The 22,453-nt window shown below is 35.7% G+C and overlaps 1 protein-coding gene and 1 long non-coding RNA gene across 2 annotated transcripts in view; one reads left to right on the top strand and one right to left on the bottom strand.

Moving 5' to 3' along the window:
- The window catches only part of LOC132594522 (uncharacterized), a 432,335-nt gene that overhangs the window by 133,152 nt on the left and 276,730 nt on the right, over nt 1-22,453 (bottom strand). The window lies entirely within an intron of this gene.
- On the top strand, nt 15,956-18,761 carry LOC115845629 (sex comb on midleg-like protein 2). Its single transcript, XM_030843707.3, has 2 exons — nt 15,956-17,531; nt 18,226-18,761. The coding sequence occupies exons 1-2, from the start codon at nt 15,956-15,958 to the stop codon at nt 18,759-18,761; spliced, it is 2,112 nt and encodes a 703-aa protein (XP_030699567.1).

Raw genomic sequence — 22,453 nt, 5'->3', positions numbered from 1 at the left:
GTTCTTTGTATATTTTGATTAATAGTTCTTTATTAGATGTGTATTTTGCGAATATTTTTTCCCAGTCTATAGCTTGTCTTCTCATTCTCTTGATATTGTATTTTACAGAGCAGAAGTTTCTAATTTTCATGAAGTCTAGCTTATCAATTTATTCATTCATGGATTATGCCTTTGGTGTTGTATGTAAAACATAACTGCACTAAACTTGTTTATTAACTGTAATAGTTTCTTGGTTATTTAGGATTTTCTATACATAAGATCATGCCATCTGCAAACAGAGATAGTTTTACTCCTTCCTTTCCAATCTCAATGTCTTTTATTTATTTTTCTTCCCTAATTGAGCTAATTAGAACAACCTTCACTACAATGCTGAATAGAAGCAAGAATGAACATTCCATTTTTTTGTTTCTGATCTTAGCTTTCTGTCTTTTGCCATTAAGTATGTTAGCTATGGGTTTTTCATAGATGCCCTTCACAGGAGTTCCCTTCTATTTTTACTTTGTTGAGTGCTTTTATCAAGAAAGTGTGTTAGATTACGGCAATGCTTTTTCTGCATCAATTGGGATGGTAATGTGGTTTTTGTCCTTTACTGTATTTATATGGTTTATCAAACTGACTGATTTTTATATGTTCAACCAATCTTGAATTCTTGGAATAAATCCCACTTGTTTGTGAGATATATATATCTATATATCGATATATAGACATATAGATATATCCGGGTTCAATATGCTAGTATTTTGTTGTGGATTTTTATAACTATATTCATAAGGGAAATTTTTCTATAGTTTTCTTTTCATGTGACACCTTTTCTGATTTTGGTATCAGAATAATATTGGCTTCATAAAATGAGCTGTCATGTGTTCTATTTTTTGGAAGTTTGCGAAGGACTGGTGTTAACTCTTTAGATGTTTGGTAGAATTCTAGCCCTGGCCATTTCTTTGTGGGAAGTTTTTGATTACTAATTAAATCTCTTTGTTATAGGTCAATTAGGATTTTCCATTTCTTCTTGAATCAGATTCAGTAGTTTGTGCCTTTCTCAGAATTTTTCCATTTCCTCTAGGTTATCTATTTTTTTTTGGCATAGAACTGTTCATAGTATCCTTTATAATATCTTTTATTTCTGTAAAGTCAGTAATCATGCCTCTCTTTCATTCCTGATTTTAGAATTTGATCATCTATTTTTCTTCATCTAGCTAACGATCTGTCAATTTTGTTGATATTTCAAAGAACAAACCTGAAGTTTTGATTTTCTCTATTCCTTTTCTATTCTGTATTTCATTTATTTATTCTCTAATCCTCTTTCCTTCTGCTTGAAGTTTGGTTTTCTTTTTCCATTTTCTTAAGGTGGAAGGTTAGGTTATTGATTTGAAATCTTTTTTCTTTTATAATATAGGGATTTATAGCTATGTATTTCATTCTGAACACTGCGTTGGCGGCTGCATTCCATAAATTTTCGTTATGCTGTGTTTTTATTTTCCATAATCTCAATGCATTTCCTAATTTCCCTTGTCATTTCTTCTTCTTCCTTCTGATTACTTAGGACTGTTCTTAATTTCCACATATTTGTGAATTTCTCCAAAGATTATTCTTGATCACAATGCAACGGGTGTCATTATGTTTGGTCTGATTATTTATGTAGGTGCAACAAGAGTAATAATTAACCATAAGGTTCCTTGAGCAATAATATTAGTAAATTAAGTCCAAAGACCTTCTGTCTAAAAATTTTTAAAAGGAATTTTGGATTGGACTTATAAAATTATCTACTTTTGTCATTATATTCTAGGGCTAGGAAACTAAGCCTAACATACTTTCCTCCAAAGTTCACCTGCAGTACCTATAATTTGAGTTATGTCCGCTCTCTTGAGGTCCCCCAGATTTGCTAAGGTCTACTGCCTGACAGAAATTGACCTTCTTCAGCACTTATAAGACTGAGGCCCTATATAAGCCATGTACCAAACCAGTTTTCTTGGGAGGACATAGTAAGCATTGGATACATATATAAAGTCAATTTCTTTACTGAGATTTCCATACTTGATCAGATTACTATAATTTTTAAATGTGACACTCAAGATATGGCATGGCCTTGGTTGAACAAGTGATATATCCAATTATACCCTGGGAAAAACGGGTACAGTTTCTATTTGAGCCTGTGTAAATAATTATAATCCCATGAAAAGTAACAAGTCTCAGTAAAAATGTTTTTTGAATTGGGAGAGGGATTCAGTGAGATGCAAATACCGCTAAAGATATGTTCAGTTTACAGAATCATAAACTACTAAATTTAGAGTTAAGAACAGCTTGAGAAGAAAAGGGCTTCTTCAAATATCGAAAAAAAGAAAATCCAAAATGGTATCAACATCATTCCAAACAAACAACCACAGTTATATTTTCCTCATGAGATTATTCAGTCCTGTGTCATTAATTTCTCTGATCTTATCAGCAATCTGCATTCATGAAATACATCTGTTTATAGACTAAAAAGATTCCTATAATTCCTAACAGTCCATAGCACATCTTGAAAGTTGTCTAAGCATCATCAGCTCGAAGTCTTACCCAAGAGTGTATTCCCTGCAGTATCAGTAGTTCATGGTACACGGTAAAGTCCTTCCTACAGCCCCCGAGACTGTTTTGTTTTTACAGATTTTAGTCTGAAGCGTTATAGCAGAGCCTTCATGAAAGCAACAGGGGAAAGGATAAAACTGTGTGATAATAAGACTGGATGGCCATGGTTAATTTATCAAGGTAACCAATAATATAAGAATGCGGAAGAGTAAAATTCTCTACTGGGGTGCAGTAAATAACTATTTCATAAAGGATCCCCCTGAAAGTAATATTATATTGTGGACTATGAAGGCATTGACAAATCTCTGAAATATCTGTATTAATAAAAATTTACTTATACAAACTTAACCTTGGGGAGGCTGAACATCTCTTCTGATTTGGAAATTCTTCCCATGAAATTTTTACAATACCGTTGAGCTAATGAAGAAATATGGAGTTATTTAAAAAAAAACCTAATTATTTCTGGCATCCCTTTTTGATAAGGTGAAATAGCAAATCTTTGTGCTTTTCCAGGGGCCATCTGGGAAATCTCTAAGATAGTTTTAGGTGTTAAAGTTATCCTAAATTTTTCATTTATTTTTTAATGTAGGTTTTAATATTGGGAAGGCATAAATGAAAGAGTTTTCAAAGGAGATTTGGTCCCTTTATTAAGATAGAATCATGGATTTCTCAAAGAGAAAACCATACCTCTGAGCCAAGCAATCCACCCTGACTTGTTCCTACAATAAACACGGACAAAGCCAGATTTTATTGGTGGGGGACAAATACTGTAAATCTGTCTGTTTTTCCTCCTCCCTCCCTCCATTTCTCTTTCCTTCTTTCCTTCATAAAAGTAATATTATACAAAGTAATAATAATAAAGAATATAATCAAGTCAACAAAAATCAAATAATATTATTCTGGTGAGATTTGGAACCTGTGTTATCTGGGCAGATTAAAAGGAGGGTAAAGAATAATATCTAATAACATTGTTGTTAGGAGTTCTAAGACAAATTTATCACTTAAACAGAGAGAAAGACGAATTCCAGCTTTCCACTAAGATGCTATTTGGCAATGAAGGTTTCACAGGCTTTTTTTTCTTACAATTAAACCCACCAAAACCAAGCCAACTTTGTCAAAATTTAAATACATTTTGTTGTTTTTTTCATGCTTAGTATTTTAGCTATTATAAACAAAGACAAATTAAAATTCCCTCTTGGCAAACCTTTTCAACTTTCTATATACATTCTACGACAATTTAGGCAATGATAAAAAAGAATCCCATTTCCCCTTGCAGAAAACCTTATTTAACTTACAATTGCAAAAAAGCACTTGCATTTATCTGTATTGCTTCTTGCACAGTCTGAACCATATACAATAACCAAAGAAACTAACTTATATTTTTACAGAAAAATTAAAAATGGGTAGATATTTGAGGACTTTCTGTCCTCTATAAGCATTCCAGCAGACTATCAAAGCTCGTAAATACAAGTTGTACAACTCTCTACAGCCACTCACATCTCTTTTACATCTAGTTAAAAATGACAAAAAAGGAACATTTACATGACTCATTATTCATGTTCATTAACATGACTCAAAGATATAGCTGCTCTAGAGCATAATAGAAGAAAACGTTTCAAAAGTAGAAGTATATTAGCTTTGTAATCAATTTTTCAGTATTCATTCTTAAAAATTGTCTTGATATCTAATAATTATCCATAAATTAAATCAATTTAAGATTAGTCCAAGATTTTTAATGAATAAGGATATTTAAAATTATGTTTCACTTCCTCAGGAGAACGTACGGCACGCCTCAGGCTGGTGAAACGTCCAGCAGATCTCTGTGCCGCAGGCTTGCCCCGCATCCGTACCCCTCCCTCCCCCTGACCTGAGTGAGCCAAAGCCCCCAATCAGCTGCTCCTTTAACCCTGTCCTGTCTGAGCAAAGAACAGACGCCCTCAGGCGACCTACACGCAGAGGAGGGGCCAAATCCAAAGCTGAACTCCGGGAGCTGTGTGAACAAAGAAGACAAAGGGAAATCTCTCCAGCATCCTCAGGAGCAGCGGATTAAATCTCCACAATCAACTTGATGTACCCTGCATCTGTGGAATACCTGAATAGACAACGAATCATCCCAAATTCAGAAGGTGGACTTTGAGAGCAAGATATATTATTTTTCCCCTTTTCCTCTTTTTCTGAGTGTGTATGTGTATGCTTGTGTGTGAGATTTTGTCTGTAAAGCTTTGCTTTCACCATTATTCCTAGGGTCCTGTCCATGCTTTTTTTAAAAATTTTTTTCTTAAAAATTACTTTTTAGTTTTTATTTTAATAACTTTATTTTATTTTATCTTACTTTTTTTAATCCTCTTTGTTTCTTTCTATTTTTTTTCCCTTTTATTCTGAGCCATGTGGATGAAAGGCTCTTGGTGCTACAGCCAGGAGTCAGTGCTGTGCCGCTGAGGTGGGAGAGCCAACTTCAGGAAACTGGTCCACAAGAGACCTCCCAGCTCCACGTAATATCAAACGGGCAAAATCTCCCAGAGATCTCCATCTCAACAACAACACCCAGCTTCACTCAACGACCAGCAAGCTACAGTGCTGCACACACTATGCCAAACAATTAGCAAGACAGGAACACAGCCCCATCCATTAGCAGAGAGGCTGCCTAAAATCATAATAAGGCCACAGACACCCAAAAACACACCACCAGACGTGGACCTGCCCACCAGAAAGACAAGATCCAGCCTCATCCACCAGAACACAGGCACTAGTCCCCTCCACCAGGAAACCTACACAACCCACTGAAGCAACATTAGCCACTGGGGACACACACCAAAAACAATGGGAACTAAGAACCTGCAGCCTGCGAAAAGGAGACCCCAAACACAGTAAGGTAAGAAAATGAAAAGACAGAAAAACACACAGCAGATGAAGGAGCAAGATAAAAACCCACCAGACCTAACAAATGAAGAGGAAATAGGCAGTCTACCTGAAAAAGAATTCAGAAAAATGATAGTAATGATGATCCAAAATCTTGGAAACAGCATAGAGAAAATGCAGGAAACATTTAACAAGAAACTAGAAGAACTAAAGAGGAAACGAGCAATGATGAACAACACAATAAATGAAATTAAAAATACTCTAGATGAGATCAATAGCAGAATAACTGAGGCAGAAAAACGGATAAGTGACCTGGAAGATAAAATAGTGGAAATAACTACTGCAAAGCAGAATAAAGAAAAAAGAATGAAAAGAATTGAGGACAGTCTCAGAGACCTCTGGGACAACAATAAACACACCAACATTCGAATTATAGGGGTTCCAGAAGAAGAAGAGGAAAAGAAATGGATTGAGAAAATATTTCAAGAGATTATAATTGAAAACTTCCCTAATATGGGAAAGGAAATAGTTAATCAAGTCCAGGAAGCACAGAGAGTCCCATACAGCATAAATCCAAGGAGAAACACGCCAAGACACATATTAATCAAACTATCAAAAATTAAATATGAAGTAAACATGTTAAAAGCAGCAAGAGAAAAACAACAAATAACATACAACGGAATCCCCATAAGGTTAACAGTGGATCTTTCAGCAGAAACTCTGCAAGCCAGAAGGCAGTGGTAGGACATATTGAAAGTGATGAAGGAGAAAAACCTGCAACCAAGATTACTCTACCCAGCAAGGATCTCATTCAGATTTGATGGAGACATTAAAACCTTTACAGACAAGCAAAAGCTGAGAGAGTTCAGCACCACCAAACCAGGTTTACAACAAATGCTAAAGGAACTTCTCTAGGCAACAAACAGAAGAGAAGGAAAAGACTTAAAATAAACCCAAAACAATTAAGAAAATGGGAATAGGAACATACATATCGAGAATTACCTTAAATGTAAATGGACTAAATGCTCCCACCAAAAGACACAGATTGGCTGAATGGATACAAAAACAAGACCCATATAGTTGCTGTCTAGAAGAGACCCACTTCAGACCTAGAGACACATACAGACTGAAAGTAAGGGGATGGAAAAAGATATTTCATGCAAATGGAAACCAAAAGAAAGCTGGAGTAGCAATTCTCATATCAGACAAAATAGACTTTAAAATAAAGTCTATTAGAAGAGACAAGGAAGGACACTACATAATGATCAAGGGATCAATCCAAGAAGAAGATATAACAACTGTAAATATTTATGCACCCAACATAGGAGCACCTCAATACCTAAGGCAAATACTAACAGACATAAAAGGGGAAATCGACAGGAACACATTCATAGTAGAGGACTTTAACACCCCACTTTCACCAATGGACAGATCATTCAAAATGAAAATAAATAAGGAAACACAAGCTTTAAATGATACATTAAACAAGATGGACTTAATTGATATTTATAGGACATTCCATCCAAAAACAACAGAATACACATTTTTCTCAAGTGCTCTGGAACATTCTCCAGGATAGATCATATCTTGGGTCACAAATCTAGCCTTGGTAAATTGAAAAAAATTGAAATTGTATCAAGTATCTTTTCTGACTACAACGCTATGATACTAGATATCAACTACAGGAAAAGATCTGTAAAAAATACGAACACATGGAGGCTAAACAATACACTACTTAATAATGAAGTGATCACTGAAGAAAGCAAAGAGGAAATCAAAAAATACCTAGAAAAAAATGACAATGGAGACACGATGACCAAAAGCCTATGGGATGCAGCAAAAGCAGTTCTAAGAGGGAAGTTTATAGCAACACAATCCTACGTTAAGAAACAGGAAACATCTCAAATAAACAACCTAAACTTGCACCTAAAGCAAGTAAAGAACAAAACAACCCAAAAGTTAGCAGAAGGAAAGAAATCATAAAGATCAGATCAGAAATAAATGAGAAAGAAATGAAGGAAACGATAGCAAAGATCAATAAAACTAAAAGCTGGTTCTTTGAGAAGATAAACAAAACTGATAAACCATTAGCTAGACTTATCAAGATAAAAAGGGAGAAGACTCAAATCAATAGAATTAGAAATGAAAAAGGAGAAGTAACAAGTGACACTGCAGAAAAACAAAGGATCATGAGACATTACTACAAGCATCTCTATGCCAATAAAATGGACAACCTGGAAAAAAATGGACAAATACTTAGAAATGTACAACCTGCCAAAACTGAACCAGGAAGAAACAGAAAATATAAACAGACCAATCACAAGCACTGAAATTGAAAATGTGATTAAAAATATTCCAACAAACAAAAGCCCAGGACCAGATGGCTTTACAGGCGAATTCTATCAAACATTTAGAGAAGAGCTAACACCTATCCTTCCCAAACTCTTCCAAAATATAGCAGAGGGAGGAACACTCCCAAACTCATTCTACGAGGCCACCATCACCTTGATACCAAAACCAGAAAAAGATATCTCAAAGAAAGAAAACTACAGGCCAATATCACTGATGAACATATATGCAAAAATCCTCAACAAAATACTAGCAAACAGAATCCAACAGCACATTAAAAGGATCATACACCACGATCCAGTGGGGTTTATTCCAGGAATACAAGGATTCTTCAATATGCAAGGATTCTTCAGTATATACAAATCAATCAATGTGATACACCATATTAACAAATTGAAGGAGAAAAACCATATGATCATCTCAATAGATGCAGAGAAAGCTTTCGACAAAATTCAACACCCATTTATGATAAAAACTCTCCAGAAAGTAGGCATAGAGGGAACTTTCCTCAACATAATAAAGGCCATATATGACAAACCCACAGCCAACATCATCCTCAATGGTGAAAAACTGAAACCATTTCCACTACGATCAGGAACAAGAGAAGCTTGCCCACTCTCACCACTCTTATTCAACATAGTTTTGGAAGTTTTAGCCACAGTAATCAGAGAAGAAAAAGAAATAAAAGGAATCCAAATCAGAAAAGAAGAAGTAAAGCTGTCACTGTTTGCAGACGACATGATACTATACATAGAGAATCCTAAAGATGCTACCAGAAAACTATTAGAGCTAAACAATGAATTTGGTAAAGTACCAGGATACGAAATTAATGCAAAGAAATCTCTGGCATTCTTATACACCAATGATGAAAAATCTGAAAGTGAAATTAAGAAAACACTTCCATTTACAATTGCAACAAAAAGAATAAAATAACTAGGAATAAACCTACCTAAGACCTGTATGCAGAAAATTATAAGACACTTATGAAAGAAATTAAAGATGATACAAATAGATGGAGATATACAACATGTTCTTGGATTGGAAGAATCAACATTGTGAAAATGAGTCTACTACCCAAAGCAATCTACAGATTCAATGCAATCCCTATCAAAATACCAATGGCATTTTTCACAGAACTAGAACAAAAAATTTCACGGTTTGTCTGGAAACACAAAAGACCCTGAATAGCCAAAGCAATCTTGAGAACGAAAAACAGAGCTGGAGGAATCAGGCTCCCTGACTTCAGACTATATTACAAAGCTACAGTAATCAAGACAGTATGGTACTGGCACAAAAACAGAAATTAGATCAATGGAACAGATACAAAGCCCAGAGATAAACCCATGCACATATGGTCACCTCATCTTTGATAAAGGAGGCAAGAATATACAGTGGAGAAACGACAGCCTCTTCAATAAGTGGTGCTGGAAAAACAGGACAGCTACATGTAAAAGTATGAAATTAGAACAGTCCCTAACACCATACACAAAAATAAACTCAAAATGGATTAAAGGTCTAAATGTAAGGACAGACACCATCAAACTCTTAGGGGAAAACATAGGCAGAATACTCTATGACATAAATCACAGCAAGATCCTTTTTGACCCACCTCCTAGAGAAATGGAAATAAAAACAAAAATAAACAAATGGGACCTAAGAAAACTTCAAAGCTTTTGCATAGCAAAGGAACCCATAAACAAGACCAAAAGATAAACCTCCGAATGGGAAAAAATATTTGCAAATGAAGCAACTGACAAAGGATTAATCTCCAAAATTTATAAGCAGCTCATGCAGCTCAAAAACAAAAAAACAAACAACCCAATCCAAAAATGGGCAGAAGACCTAAGTAGACATTTCTCCAAAGAAGATATACAGATTGCCAACAAACACATGAAAGAATGTTCAACATCATTAATCATTAGAGAAATGCAAATCAAAACTACAATGAGATATCATCTCACACTGGTCAGAATGGCCATCATCAAAAAATCTAGAAACAATAAATGCTGGAGAGGGTGTGGAGAAAAGGGAACACTCTTTCACTGTTGGTGGGAATGTAAATCGATATAGCCACTATGGAGAACAGTATGGAGGTTCCTTAAAAAACTACAAATAGAACTACCATATGACCCAGCAATCCCACTACTGGGCATATACCCTGAGAAAACCATAATTCAAAAAGAGTCATGTACCAAAATGTTCATTGCAGCTCTATTTACAATAGCCCGGAGATGGATACAACCTACGTGTCCATCGACAGACGAATGGATAAAGAAGATATGGCACATATATACAATGGAATATTACTCAGCCATAAAAAGAAACGAAATTGAGCTATTTGTAATGTGGTGGATAAACCTAGAGTCTGTCATAGAGAGTGAAGTAAGTCAGAAAGAGAAAGACAAATACCGTATGCTAACACAGATATATGGAATTTAAGAAAAAAATGACATGAAGAACCTAGGGGTAAGACAGGAATAAAGACACAGACATACTACAGAATGGACTTGAGGATATGGGCAGGGGGAATGGTAAGCTGTGACAAAGCGAGAGAGATGCATGGACATATATATACTACCAAACGTAAGGTAGATAGCTAGTGGGAAGCAGCCGCATAGCACAGGGAGATCAGCTATGTGTTTTGTGACCAGCTAGAAGGGTGGGATAGGGAGGGTGGGAGGGAGGGAGACGCAAGAGGGAAGAGATATGGGAACATATGTATATGTATAACTGATTCACTTTGTTATAAAGCAGAAACTAACACACCATTGTAAAGCAATTATACTCCAATAACGATGTTAAAAAAATAATTATGTGTAAGCTTTCAAACTACGAAATATAATTATTGTTAATATAAAAAGTTTGTGAGACAAAAAAGTTTGTGAGAATAATGAAACAATTTAGGTGAGCACAAATTTATATTTTTCATAATTTTAATTATGTAGGAGTAATATAAGTTTGATTATTAAACCAATATTAGAAGTTTAGAGAGTTCAGAATAACTATTCTCTTTATGAGGGAAAACAAATCAAACTCTTATTAAAATTATAAAATGATATCATATGATATCCCTTATATGTGGAATGTAAAAAATGATACAAATGAACTTATTTACAAAACAGAAACAGAGTCACAGACTTAGGAAACAAATGTATGGTTACCAAAGGGGAAAGGTAGCAGGGGAGGGATAAATTAGCAGGTTGAAATTAACATATACACTACTATATATAAAATAGATAATCAACAAGGACCTGCTGTATAGCACAGGGAACTCTGCTCAATACTCTATAATAACCTATATGGAAAAAGAATCTGAAAAAGAATAGATATATGTACATATATAACTGAGTAACTGTGCTATACACATGAAACTAACACAGCACTGTAAATCAACTATACTCCAATATAAACATCCAAAAAAATAAAAAATATAAAATGTACACTTGTATTATACCACATTTTGATAAACTCAGAGAAAAGCTGCATAACTATCATTTTTAAACCAAAATTATTAATTTAGTCAAATGTGTCTAAAGATTAATCTTTATTATGTGAACTTGGAGTTTTAAAATGTTTCTAAACTTCTAAAATATTAGAAGTTCACTTTCTTTGTTTCCTGTGTATTTGAGGGATTTCAATGGATATAAGCACTTATTTACAAAAGAAAATATATATCCATTATTCATCCCACAGACATCACCAAATGGTCAGATGATAAAACCAAAGTCCCAATTATTGCTGCCACCAATGAGAATAACTTATTGGCCATATAATAACCAGAAACAAAAATAAAAAATCAGTAGGAAAAACAAAGAAAGCAAAACAAAAGTAAACAAAAATAGAGAAAATACAAAGCTCTATCACTACTTGGGATTTATTTTGAGAGCCAAGAAAAGACCTAACTGGGATGAAGCTGTTCATGAGGTATATATATTTCCCCAGCAATGCAGTTTACTTGGCTCCATGCGATGAGGCTACATGGGCATCTCAGTGGATGACCTATAAAATTATTCAGTATATTTTTCCAAAAGACCAACCAGAACTCTTACACATACATAAAATAAATGTGTCAAATATTTCCTGTAATTCATTAATTAGGGAAACAGTAACATGATAAAACCAGTCCAAAGAACATTTGAGAAGCTACGTATTAATAGGCAATATTACAATGAGATTCCTGAGTTAGAAACCAAACTGGCTAATGACCTACGTGGCCGTAAACTGAAACTTCTGGGGATGGAATCACCAAATAAAATATAGGATGCAGAGTTAAATGTGAATTTCAGATGAACGGTGAATAATTTTTTCAGTATCAAGTCCTAAATATTGCATGCATATTTATTTGCTAAACATGGCAACTCTATAACGGAATTATCTGTTCCATTAGACAGAAATTACTTGCATTTCTTCCGGATAAAAATTTACAAATTAGTCTCTGCCTCTCTAGAGATATAAGAAGGCCCAGACAATATAAAGTCAAGCCCAAAATTGCACTAAAAGAATGATAATAATCTCTTTTACCAAAATTTAGTAATTAAACTTGAGGTTTCCAAGTTTTAGATAATTTTCTCAGTGAAGCACAAGTAAAAAACTTAAACTGGAAAATACTGTTTATTACAAAGTAACACTGGGAATTAAGATGTAAAATGACAAGCATATAGACTGTTTCCTTAACTCTCTTTATATTCAATTTGAGAAAGCTTTGGTAATTTCTTTTTCCAGAGTACTGTTTCATGCAGGTATTCTGATATTGCCACAAACGCAGGTTGGAAGGGTTATTTTTAGCCTTATGGCTTTTTCAACTGTAGAACAATATTTGCTTCCAGAAAAGAAAGCAAAACAAACTTTACAGTCAGATAACAGGGCAAAAATTGCTCACAAGTATTACTTGAATAAGGTCAGTAGCTGTATTCCCCCACTGTGTTCACCTCTCTCTAAAGCAGACCAAGATAAGCCATTCTACATTTCTAAAATATGAGTCTATCCCTCAAGGAATCATCCTAACCGCCAGGAAACTATATAAGAACTATATAAATTTGATTTTGAAGGAAAAGTTAGTGAGCAAATGATCTTAGTTGCAAAAGAAGAAATCTTCCCAGTAGCTATGCAGATAGAAATATTCATATGATAACTATATAAAATGATCCCTCCAATGCAATCTGGCTATTGTTATGTATTCATTCATTTATTAAAGATTTATTGAGCTCTACATACGCGTTGGACACAGGTGATACCACTACAAACAACAACCAAGTTGGACCCCTACCTTTGTGAGCTTATGTCTACTTGGCATTTGTATGAAGACAGAAAACAAATAAAAAACTGGTAAACTGAAGCTAAGTAACCAAACTATAATAAATTCTCTCTACAAAAGGATTTTAGAACTTAAAATTTAATTATATATTGTGAAATACTGACAGTTTAGTGGAAAGCTGATACTAGCTTGACAATGGAATTGTGATTTTTGTTTGCTGGTTTAAACTTTTGCAATCCAGGAAGCAAAGTCAAAAACAATAACATCAGACAAAGGGCCGCTTGAGAGACGCAAATAATAAAAATATGAATTTTAAAAAGAGAAGGAGAAACTCCAAATATTAGAAAGGCAACAGTGCTTGTATTCACAATTATAAATGTAATGATTAGTCCTGAACGATCTTATAAAGTAGAAACTCAGCAGGTAAGAATGGGTTTTGTTCAGATACCATTATTCAAATAATGACGAGTTTGGTAAGGTGACTGCCAGAATCAATTGGGGAAAATTTCAAAGTGTAGAGAAGTACTTCATCCTCCAGATTCAAATACCCTTTTGGTGGCTGTAACACCTACCTGCCTATCCAAAATGGATTCTCCCCTTATGAGAACACAGATTTTATTGAGAGAGTGCTGTGTCCATTAATGCTCCCCTTTCCAGACTTCTGTAGCTATACTTGACTCTGTGACTCGGTATCTTGAGATAAACATAGAAATCTGCTGGGTGGAACATTTAGGAAATCTACAGTTTTCCTGAAAAGAGACAAATCTAGCTGACATGTGTTTTGCTCTTTACCATTCTCCCTTCTTCTTGCCTGGTATGGGGAATAATAACTTTTAAAGGGAATGCCAATGTCTTTCCACCATGAGGAACAAAATCTTACTCCAAGATTGGAGGATCAGGAGGCAAAAAGGAACCCGAGTCAAAATGACTTCCTTGAGCAGCTACACTTCCCCTGGGTAGCTTATCTCTGAATTTCTTGGTCAGTGAGAAAAAAATAGGTAAACTCCTATTTAGGCAAGACACATAATTTGTTTTCTCTTAATTGCAGCTGAATCCAGGCCTAGAAGTATGATAGAAGTGGAGGGAGAAGAAGAAGGGGGAACATGAATAAGTATTGAATATATTTTGAAATCGCTCCCTGGAGAATTCTAATATGAACCTTATCCTGCTCTATAAACAGGGGCTGTTCACGTACCTGTCATTGAGACACATGCATATACGTCAACTGTATCTGAAAGATTCCTTCTAACCCAGGGTCTTAAAATGAAAAATTTAAATGGAATCTACCTCATGGAAATAATTATTCACAGTGTACTAAATAATGTGCATTTTCTCTCTCTCCCTTTCCTTCTTCTTCTCCCTCTTTCTAGATTTTTCTATCTACACACATATTACTAAAGTATAATTTTCAAAATTTTTAAATTATAACATGTCAAAAATTTTATTTAAAAAATTAATTAATGAAGGAACCAATAAAATGTTAAGATTGATTCAAAGAACATTTGAGGAGCTAACTAATTGTAGGCAATGTAATAAGGAATGTTAGGATAAGACTGCTGGGTTAAATACAAAAGTGGTAATTGTCTACAGAGCAATAAACTGTAAGCTGTGACATCACCCTTTCTACAAGACAGAAATTATTTGCACCTCTACTGAATGAAAATGTGCAATTTAACATGTAACCTCACTACATCCAGATTCTTTAATCGATAGTCTTGATAGTATATTTGTGTACAAGATATACAAATTATATCTCATATAAATATGTAAATATAAAATAAATATATAAATATAATACATTTGAATATAAATATATGATAAATATAAATATATATATGAGATATAATTATTAACAAGTATTGCTGTGGTGTAAATGGTATTGACTACAATCCAGACTTTCTGGGAGCTAGAAAAAGCCTTAGCTGAAGGAAATGTTATGTCCTGATTTGCTTCTATCCTTGTTTTGGTTCTTTGTTATCCACTGATCCTTATCTGTATCACAGCTCAGTTTACCATCCATGACCTTCTACAGGGAAAAGATCTCTTTGGTTGCCTCAGAGAAAATTCCATTGACATCTTAGTTGTACTGTAAGCAACTGCTCAAAAGTGGAGACTAAATAACAGACTATGCCCATTGCATTTTTCTATACAGTTTCTATTACCTCTGTAGCTCAACTGCTAATTGTTACTTAGCATATATATAACAATTCTGTTAATTAATATGGAATTTGTCAATTCCAACTCACACTTTGCAAAACAGGCTAACTGTAGTTACATTTTATATATAGGTAGGTGCCTTTTTCTCTCAGTTGTTGGTGCAAAACTTGAAGAGACCACCCTGGATTTTGGAGGAACAAAATTTTGTTAGGGAATACTGCCTCAAAACTTCCCACTCATTGTTTAAAATACCATAGCCCCGGTGGCGAGGGTGGGCGGTGGCCGAGAGTCGAAGTCGATGGCCAAGGGGAGCGAGTTCCCCTTGGATGAAATTTGACGTGGACCCTGGGTTCCCAATTGGGGGCCCACCACGGTCTTGGGTGCACGGGCTGCGACTGGCTTTTTTTTTTTTTTTTTTTGGCGGGAGGGCAGATTGGGGTGGGGTGAGGATGAAGGAGAACTGCCAAGGGCTTTCCCCGAGCCGCAAAGTCTCATGGCTCGCCACCACCTGCGCGGCCTTCCGGCTGAACCCCGGGCTGGGGCCCCGCACGCGGCCGAGGTCAGAGGGCAAGCTTGCGGCAACCCCAGGGCACGCGGGCAGCGGGGCGGGGGGCGGGGCAGCGGTGGCGGGGCATGCGCGGCTCCGTGCGCAGCTTCTCAAACATGGCGGCGGTGGTGTGAAGACCGGTACCGGCTCGCTGGACCAGTGTTGACAGAATTTCGCTCTTTTCGCCGACGAGACTCGAGCAAAGAACACCAGAGAGGGATACCATGGGGCGAGCAGTGAATGAAGAGTCAGTGGATGCAAAGAAGGAGAATCAAGAGAAAGCTCCTCAGTCAGGCACATCTTCTGTGCAAAATGATGATTTTCACTGGGAAAATTACTTGAAAGAGACTGGATCTTTAAGTGCTCCTTCAGAGTGTTTCAGACAGTCCAAGATTCCACCAGCTAATGACTTCAAAGTTGGTATGAAATTGGAAGCCCATGACCCTCGCAATATGATTTCAATATGTATCGCCACAGTCGTTGGAATTACTGGTGCCAGGCTACGTTTAAGACTGGATGGTAGTGACAACAGAAATGATTTTTGGTGGCTTGTTGATTCTGCGGACATACAGCCTGTTGGGACATGTGAAAAGGAGGGGGACTTATTTCAGCCTCTACTGGGGTACCAGATGAACATATCATCTTGGCCAATGTTCCTCTTGCGAACACTGAGTGGATCTGAAATGGCACCTGCAACATTCTTTAAGAAGGAACCACCAAAGCCACCTCTAAATAATTTTAAAGTGGGAATGAAACTTGAAGCTATAGACAGAAAGAACCCTTATCTGATCTGCCCTGCAACTACTGGAAATGTTAAAGGAGATGAAGTTTATATCACATTCGATGGCTGGAGTGGAGCTTTTGATTATTGGTGCAAGTATGACTGTCTAGATATTTTCCCAGTTGGGTGGTGTCACCTGACAGGAGATGTATTACAACCACCAGGAACTCATGTTCCTGTTACAAAGAATACAGCAAAAACACAGCCTTCTCCTTCCAAAGCAACCCAGCGTTCAATGCAGTCTCTACAGAAAACTGCTGTAATATTACCAACACAGCAGATCAGGAAATCAGGTCGTACTAAACCACCTGCACATACTTCAGTCCCCAAGAAGGGGAGTTCTGTTAAAAATATCACACCAAGGAAAAAAGGCCCAAACTCAGGAAGAAAGGAAAAATGTATTCCTGTTGTATGTTCCACATCTTCAACTTCTGTCAGTATGCTGGCCAGAGGACGTGGCGGTGTTTTATATGATATGGATGCTGTTCCTGGGTCATCTAAAATAGTGATGCCTACAGTCTGTGTCTATGTAAACAAACATGGAAGCTCTGGCCCTCACCTGGATCAGAAGAAAATCCAGCAGCTGCCCGATCACTTTGGCCCAGGCCCTGTCAATGTGGTGCTCCGGCGGACAGTGCAGGCCTGTGTGGATTGTGCCATTCAAAATAAGACTGTTTTTGGATTCCTTAAGCCAGATGATCGTGGAGGAGAAGTGATAACCGCCTCCTCTGATGGGGAAGCTCATTCCATACAGCTCCCTCCAGTGAACAGTGCATCATGTGCTCTTCACTTTCTTGAGAAATTGTGCCACAGCCTGCAGTGTGATAACCTTTTGAGTAGCCAGCCTTTTAGCTCTCATAGAGGTAATGGTCATAGCCCTGCAGAGCATGATCAAAACAAATCAGTAAAAGAAGATACAACAGAAAAGAAAAGCACCAAACGACCTTCTCAGGAACCTCTGCCTTATGTTGCTCCTCTCTCTCCTAAGCTCCCCAAAACAGAAGTGCATGCCTCTGAAGGTAAATAGTATTTACATGTTGCAAGATTGGGGAGAAAAGTCACTCTTCTATCACTTATATGCTCTTGAGTGTTGATGCTGGAAGTTGGGGATTATATTCCCCCAAATCAGTTTGGCAGTTAGGCTACTACTTTGGCAGCTTTGTTGAGCACTTCATTCCCTTCAGAAGTGCACAGTTGTCATTTCTCCTCAGATTAAAGAAAAACAGTTATAAGCCATATTTTCCATTCAGCTTTGTATTGCTAAAAGCTGATAGAAAGAGGAATAGAAAAACCTAGTACATTTCTCCAGTGAAAGTTTTAAGTGCCCAAGGAGTAAGCAAATGTTAGAAACCAACTCTGTGATCATATTGTAACAAAGAGTTGTGAAGAACTGCATTCCTAAAAATAAATGCTTTAGTGAGGTGTTCATAGTCTCGGTGGCAAGACTGGCAAGGGTTAGTTGCCATGAGAAAAATAGGTGATATCATTAGAATCAATTTGGATTTCAGGACAGTGTCCATTACTATAAACACCAAGAAGGGGATGGCCATGTGCTTTGTGTTAGAGGTTTGTGGTTCAGTATAGCATGGCTTAAGTGAACTGTTGTTGGCAGTTAGGGGATTTTTGACCTTTTAATAGTATTCGAGCTGTAAGTCTGTTGATAATTGTCTTTGTCTTTTTTCTTATTGCCTTTGTCTTTTTTTTTTCTTGTAGAAGAAGTATTATCTTCTGAGGGAAATGGCATGCCCAAAGGGGAAATGCTTTCTGAAGAATCCAAAAACTCACCACTAAATCCAGCAAGTTCTTTGAATCCTGCCAGCACAAGTCCTATAAGCACTCATACTCCGGTCTCCAGTAGTGTTTCTCAAAGTGTGCCATGCACCTCGAGTTCAACACTGGTGGGGACCGAATCACCTCCCAAGAGCAGTCACCATGAAGTTACATTCCAGATGCAGAGGAAAAGTGAAGCTCCAAGTTATATAGCTGTACCTGACCCCAGTGTCCCGAAACAAGGCTTCTCTAAGGACCCTTCAACCTGGTCTGTGGATGAAGTGATACAGTTTATGAAACATAAAGATCCTCAGATATCAGGCCCCCTCGCCGACCTCTTCATGCAACATGAGATTGATGGGAAGGCTCTGCTACTACTCAAAAGTGATGTGATGATGAAGTATATGGGGCTGGAGTTGGGGCCAGCCTTAAAGTTATGTTATTATATTGAAAAACTTAAAGAAGGAAAATATAATTGAAAAAAATGTGTAAGTTTAGATTAGACATAATTTTCAATTGTCTTGATAACTTTTTAATTTAAAAGTATTTTTATTCTCGTAGCAGTTTTTGTTCTGTAGACAGTTCCTCTAAAACTACGTTATATCCAGAATTGCAGAACTACATTACAAGTCCAGTCTACTTCTTTAAAACACGTTAACATGTTAGTATTAGCATATTCAACTTGGCAGTCCTTTATGTCTTTTTATTATTTTACACTTTACAGTTTATTATTTAATTGTACAGTTTACAAATATACTTAATGCAGGAAACAGAGAAACACCACTGATTTTGATTAATGTTTATATATAAAACCAAAACAGCTACATCCCAAAGGGGGGAAAGTATCAGGGACTGACAGGCTCTCTAGTGAAATCCATGAGAAATTTTCCTTAGAAAAGAATTTAAAGATGCAACTGTAGATATCTCTTTTTCAAATATTTTATGTCTGTTACTGCAATGTTCTGTTTGTGTTCTACCAATTTCCGGAAAGGGAATAGCCATATAAATTATTTTCCTTTCGTTATTATTTCTCTGTATGTTGTGTTTGTTCATATTTAAAGAAAAAAAACAAGCTTATAAACTTTCATAAAGTGTTCTTATCAGTTTTTGATAAGTTTCAAACAATTGTAAGATAGAATGGTTGTTTTATGCAGGAGCTATCATACTACAAGGGTGGTTTGGATAGAGTCAGATTAAAATTTTTCAGTGAAATACCTATTATTTCAAAACTTTACATATTTTCTCTAAGCTTAGACATTTAACTAGGCATTCATTTCTCATATCTCTATATGAGGACACCTGTGCCCAAATTTTTAAAATATATATATTTTATTGTCTGTGTTTTATTCTTCATACAGATACTATACCATATTTATATATTATTCTATACCTGTAGGTATTCAAACAAGTAAATCTGTTCTTTTTGAATTTAGTATCGCACTTTGCACTGCCACAGAGGTAATGGTGAACTATTTATATAGTTCGATGTTTTTATTCTGAAAAAAATATGTGCATCATTTGCTATCACTAGTACCTCTCAGCTTAGTCTTCAGGGGATAAGAAACAATCCATAGATTGGTTTCCATACAGGGAAGTTCTCTGTCCTATGCAATGTTGCTAGTTAATTTGCTTAGTTCTGAGCCATTTATTCTGCTAAATTTTGGAAGATGCATTAATTCAGACTTATCATTTTGGGCTTTATTTTTAAAGTTAGAACTTTCAAGGGGAAATGGTGCTATATGTTTATTGTTAGTACTTTGTATAAGTTTGGTGCAATGTTAATAGCTATGAGAATCTGTGCTAAAAGTATTAGCCATTTGTTATAAATGCCAATAAAATGTACACCAGGAGCAAGAATGTACATTTTCTTTTTTAGAAAACCAAATGTACTTTATATGAGAATACTTCTATTTAAAGGGTGGTTTCATCTATGTTATTCATTTTGTGTTATAAGACAAAATTCTAATTTAAACTTGGTCTTCTCTCAAATTGTTTGTGTGAAGATGCTGTGCTCAGTTAAACAGTCCTCAGGTGTTTGTATAAATACTGTTTTACAGTTTTCAGATTTTAAAATATAATAAAAGTTTAATAACCACAGCCAAAAAAAAAAAATACCATAGCCCCAAATCAACCTCTGGCTATGGCTGAGTGAGGACTCTGGCAAATCCTCTCCCCTAAAAGCAACTAAAATGCTGAAGAAAATTGAGAAAAGCAACCATTTCTGTACTATGGAAGTAGTCCAAACACATATAACAATGTAAGAAGCATTTATGCTTGAAAACTGCTGAATACTGAGTAGAAATAGTAGGAGTCTGTGGCATTTTTGCCTGGGATGTTCCCAACAGCCCTCCAGCTCCATTAGCATGGATGTTCTGCCAGAGCAGGGCAGGCCATGAGGGCTGACAGTGTCACTGATGCAGGCAAAATAGAGTGAGCCTCTTTAACTGTTCAGTGATGGAATACACATTCTTTCCAAGTAAAAAGGGAACATTTACAAAGATAGACCATACTCGAGGTCATAAAATAACTCTCAAAAACATTAAAAGAATTCAAGCCACATTAAATAGCTTCTCTGACCACTATGAAATTTAATTAGACATCGATAACAAAAAGATTTCTATAAAATACCCAAATTTTGGAAGCTAAATATCTTATTTCTAAATAGCCCATGGATCTAAGAGGTAAACCAAAAGTGAAATTAGAAGTATTCTGAAATGGATGAAAGTGAAAACACAATATATTAAAATGTGCAGGATGCCTCTAAATATGGATTAAAGACAAAAATGCTTATATTAGAAAGTAAGGACATTCTGAAATCAATGACTTCAACTTCCACCTTTAGATACTAGGACAGGAATAGCAAGTTAAACGCCAAATTAATAAAAGTCAAATAATAAAGTTCGTAGTAGAAATCAGTGAAATAGTAACAGAAAATAGACAAAAATCAACAAAGCTGAAAAGTGATTCTTTGAGAAGATCAATAAATGTGATAAGCCTTTAGCCAGACAGGTCAAGGAAAAATTATGACTATCAGGAATTAAAGGAGTGACATCACTACAGAGTCTAGAAAAAATTAAAGAATAATGAAATATTCTGAAGAACTTTGTACCAAAACATTTAAAAACTTTGATAAAATGGACAAATTGCTTGACAGCACAAACTACCAGAGCTCTCTGAAGAAAAGATAATCTGAATAAACCTATATTTGTTAAAGAAATTGAAATTGTAGTTAAAATCCTTTCTACAAACATAATTTCAAGATCAGATGGCTTCAATGGTAACCAAACAGTTAATGAAGGAATAATGCCAATTGTATACAAACTCTTCCAGAAATTGAAGAGGAGGGAATCCTTTCCAACTCACACACTAATACCAACATTATGCTACTAACAAAACCAGCTAAATTGTTTTAAGAAAAGAAAACTAAGGACCAATATCCCTCATGGACATAAATGCAATAATTCTAAACAAAGTTTTAGCAAATCTAATCCAACAATACTAACAACAATAACAAAAGAATAGGCAAAGGGTTTCAACAAACACTTCATCAAAGAAGACATAAAAGCGATAAATAAGCACATGAAACGGCATTCAACATCATTAGTCATGAGGAAAATAACAATTAGAACCACAGTGAGATACCACTACAGACCAATTAGGAAGTCCAAAATTAAAAAGACTGACCTTACCAAGTGTTAGCAAGGATTTAGAACAACTGTAATTCTCATCCACTGATGGTTGGAATGCAAAATGGTGCGGCTACTTTGTAAAACAGTTTAGCAGTTTCTTAAATAGTTAAGCATCCACCTAACATATGATTCAGCCATCCCCCTCCTAGGTATAACCCAAGAAAAATGAAAGCATATGTCCATACAAAGACTTGTATATGACTATTTATAACAGCTTTATTTATAATGGCCCAAAACAGGAAAGAGATCTAAATGTACATCAACAGATGAATGTATTAAAACAAAACAAGACTCTGCTATATCCATACAATAGAATACTTCTCAGCAGTAAAAAAGAATTAATTACTAATACGTGCTACAACACGGATAAACCTCAATGTAAATATGCTACGTGAAATAAATCAGAGCAAAAAGAAATATAATGAATGATTCAATTTATATAAAGTTAAAGAAATTGGAAACTCACCTATAGTGAAAGAGAG

The sequence above is a fragment of the Globicephala melas genome, chromosome X (assembly GCF_963455315.2).
Source record: "Globicephala melas chromosome X, mGloMel1.2, whole genome shotgun sequence".
NCBI classification, from domain to species: domain Eukaryota; kingdom Metazoa; phylum Chordata; class Mammalia; order Artiodactyla; family Delphinidae; genus Globicephala; species Globicephala melas.
The sequence above is the reverse complement of the archived record's forward strand: the minus strand, read 5'-3'. Positions and strand labels throughout refer to the sequence as shown.

Coding starts and splice junctions, on each gene's coding strand:
- LOC115845629 (XM_030843707.3), top strand. CDS start 15,956: ATGGGGCGAGCAGTGAATGAAGAGTCAGTGGATGCAAAGAAGGAGAAT. Junction 17,532..18,225: donor AGAAGTGCATGCCTCTGAAG/GTAAATAGTATT, acceptor TTTTTCTTGTAG/AAGAAGTATTATCTTCTGAG.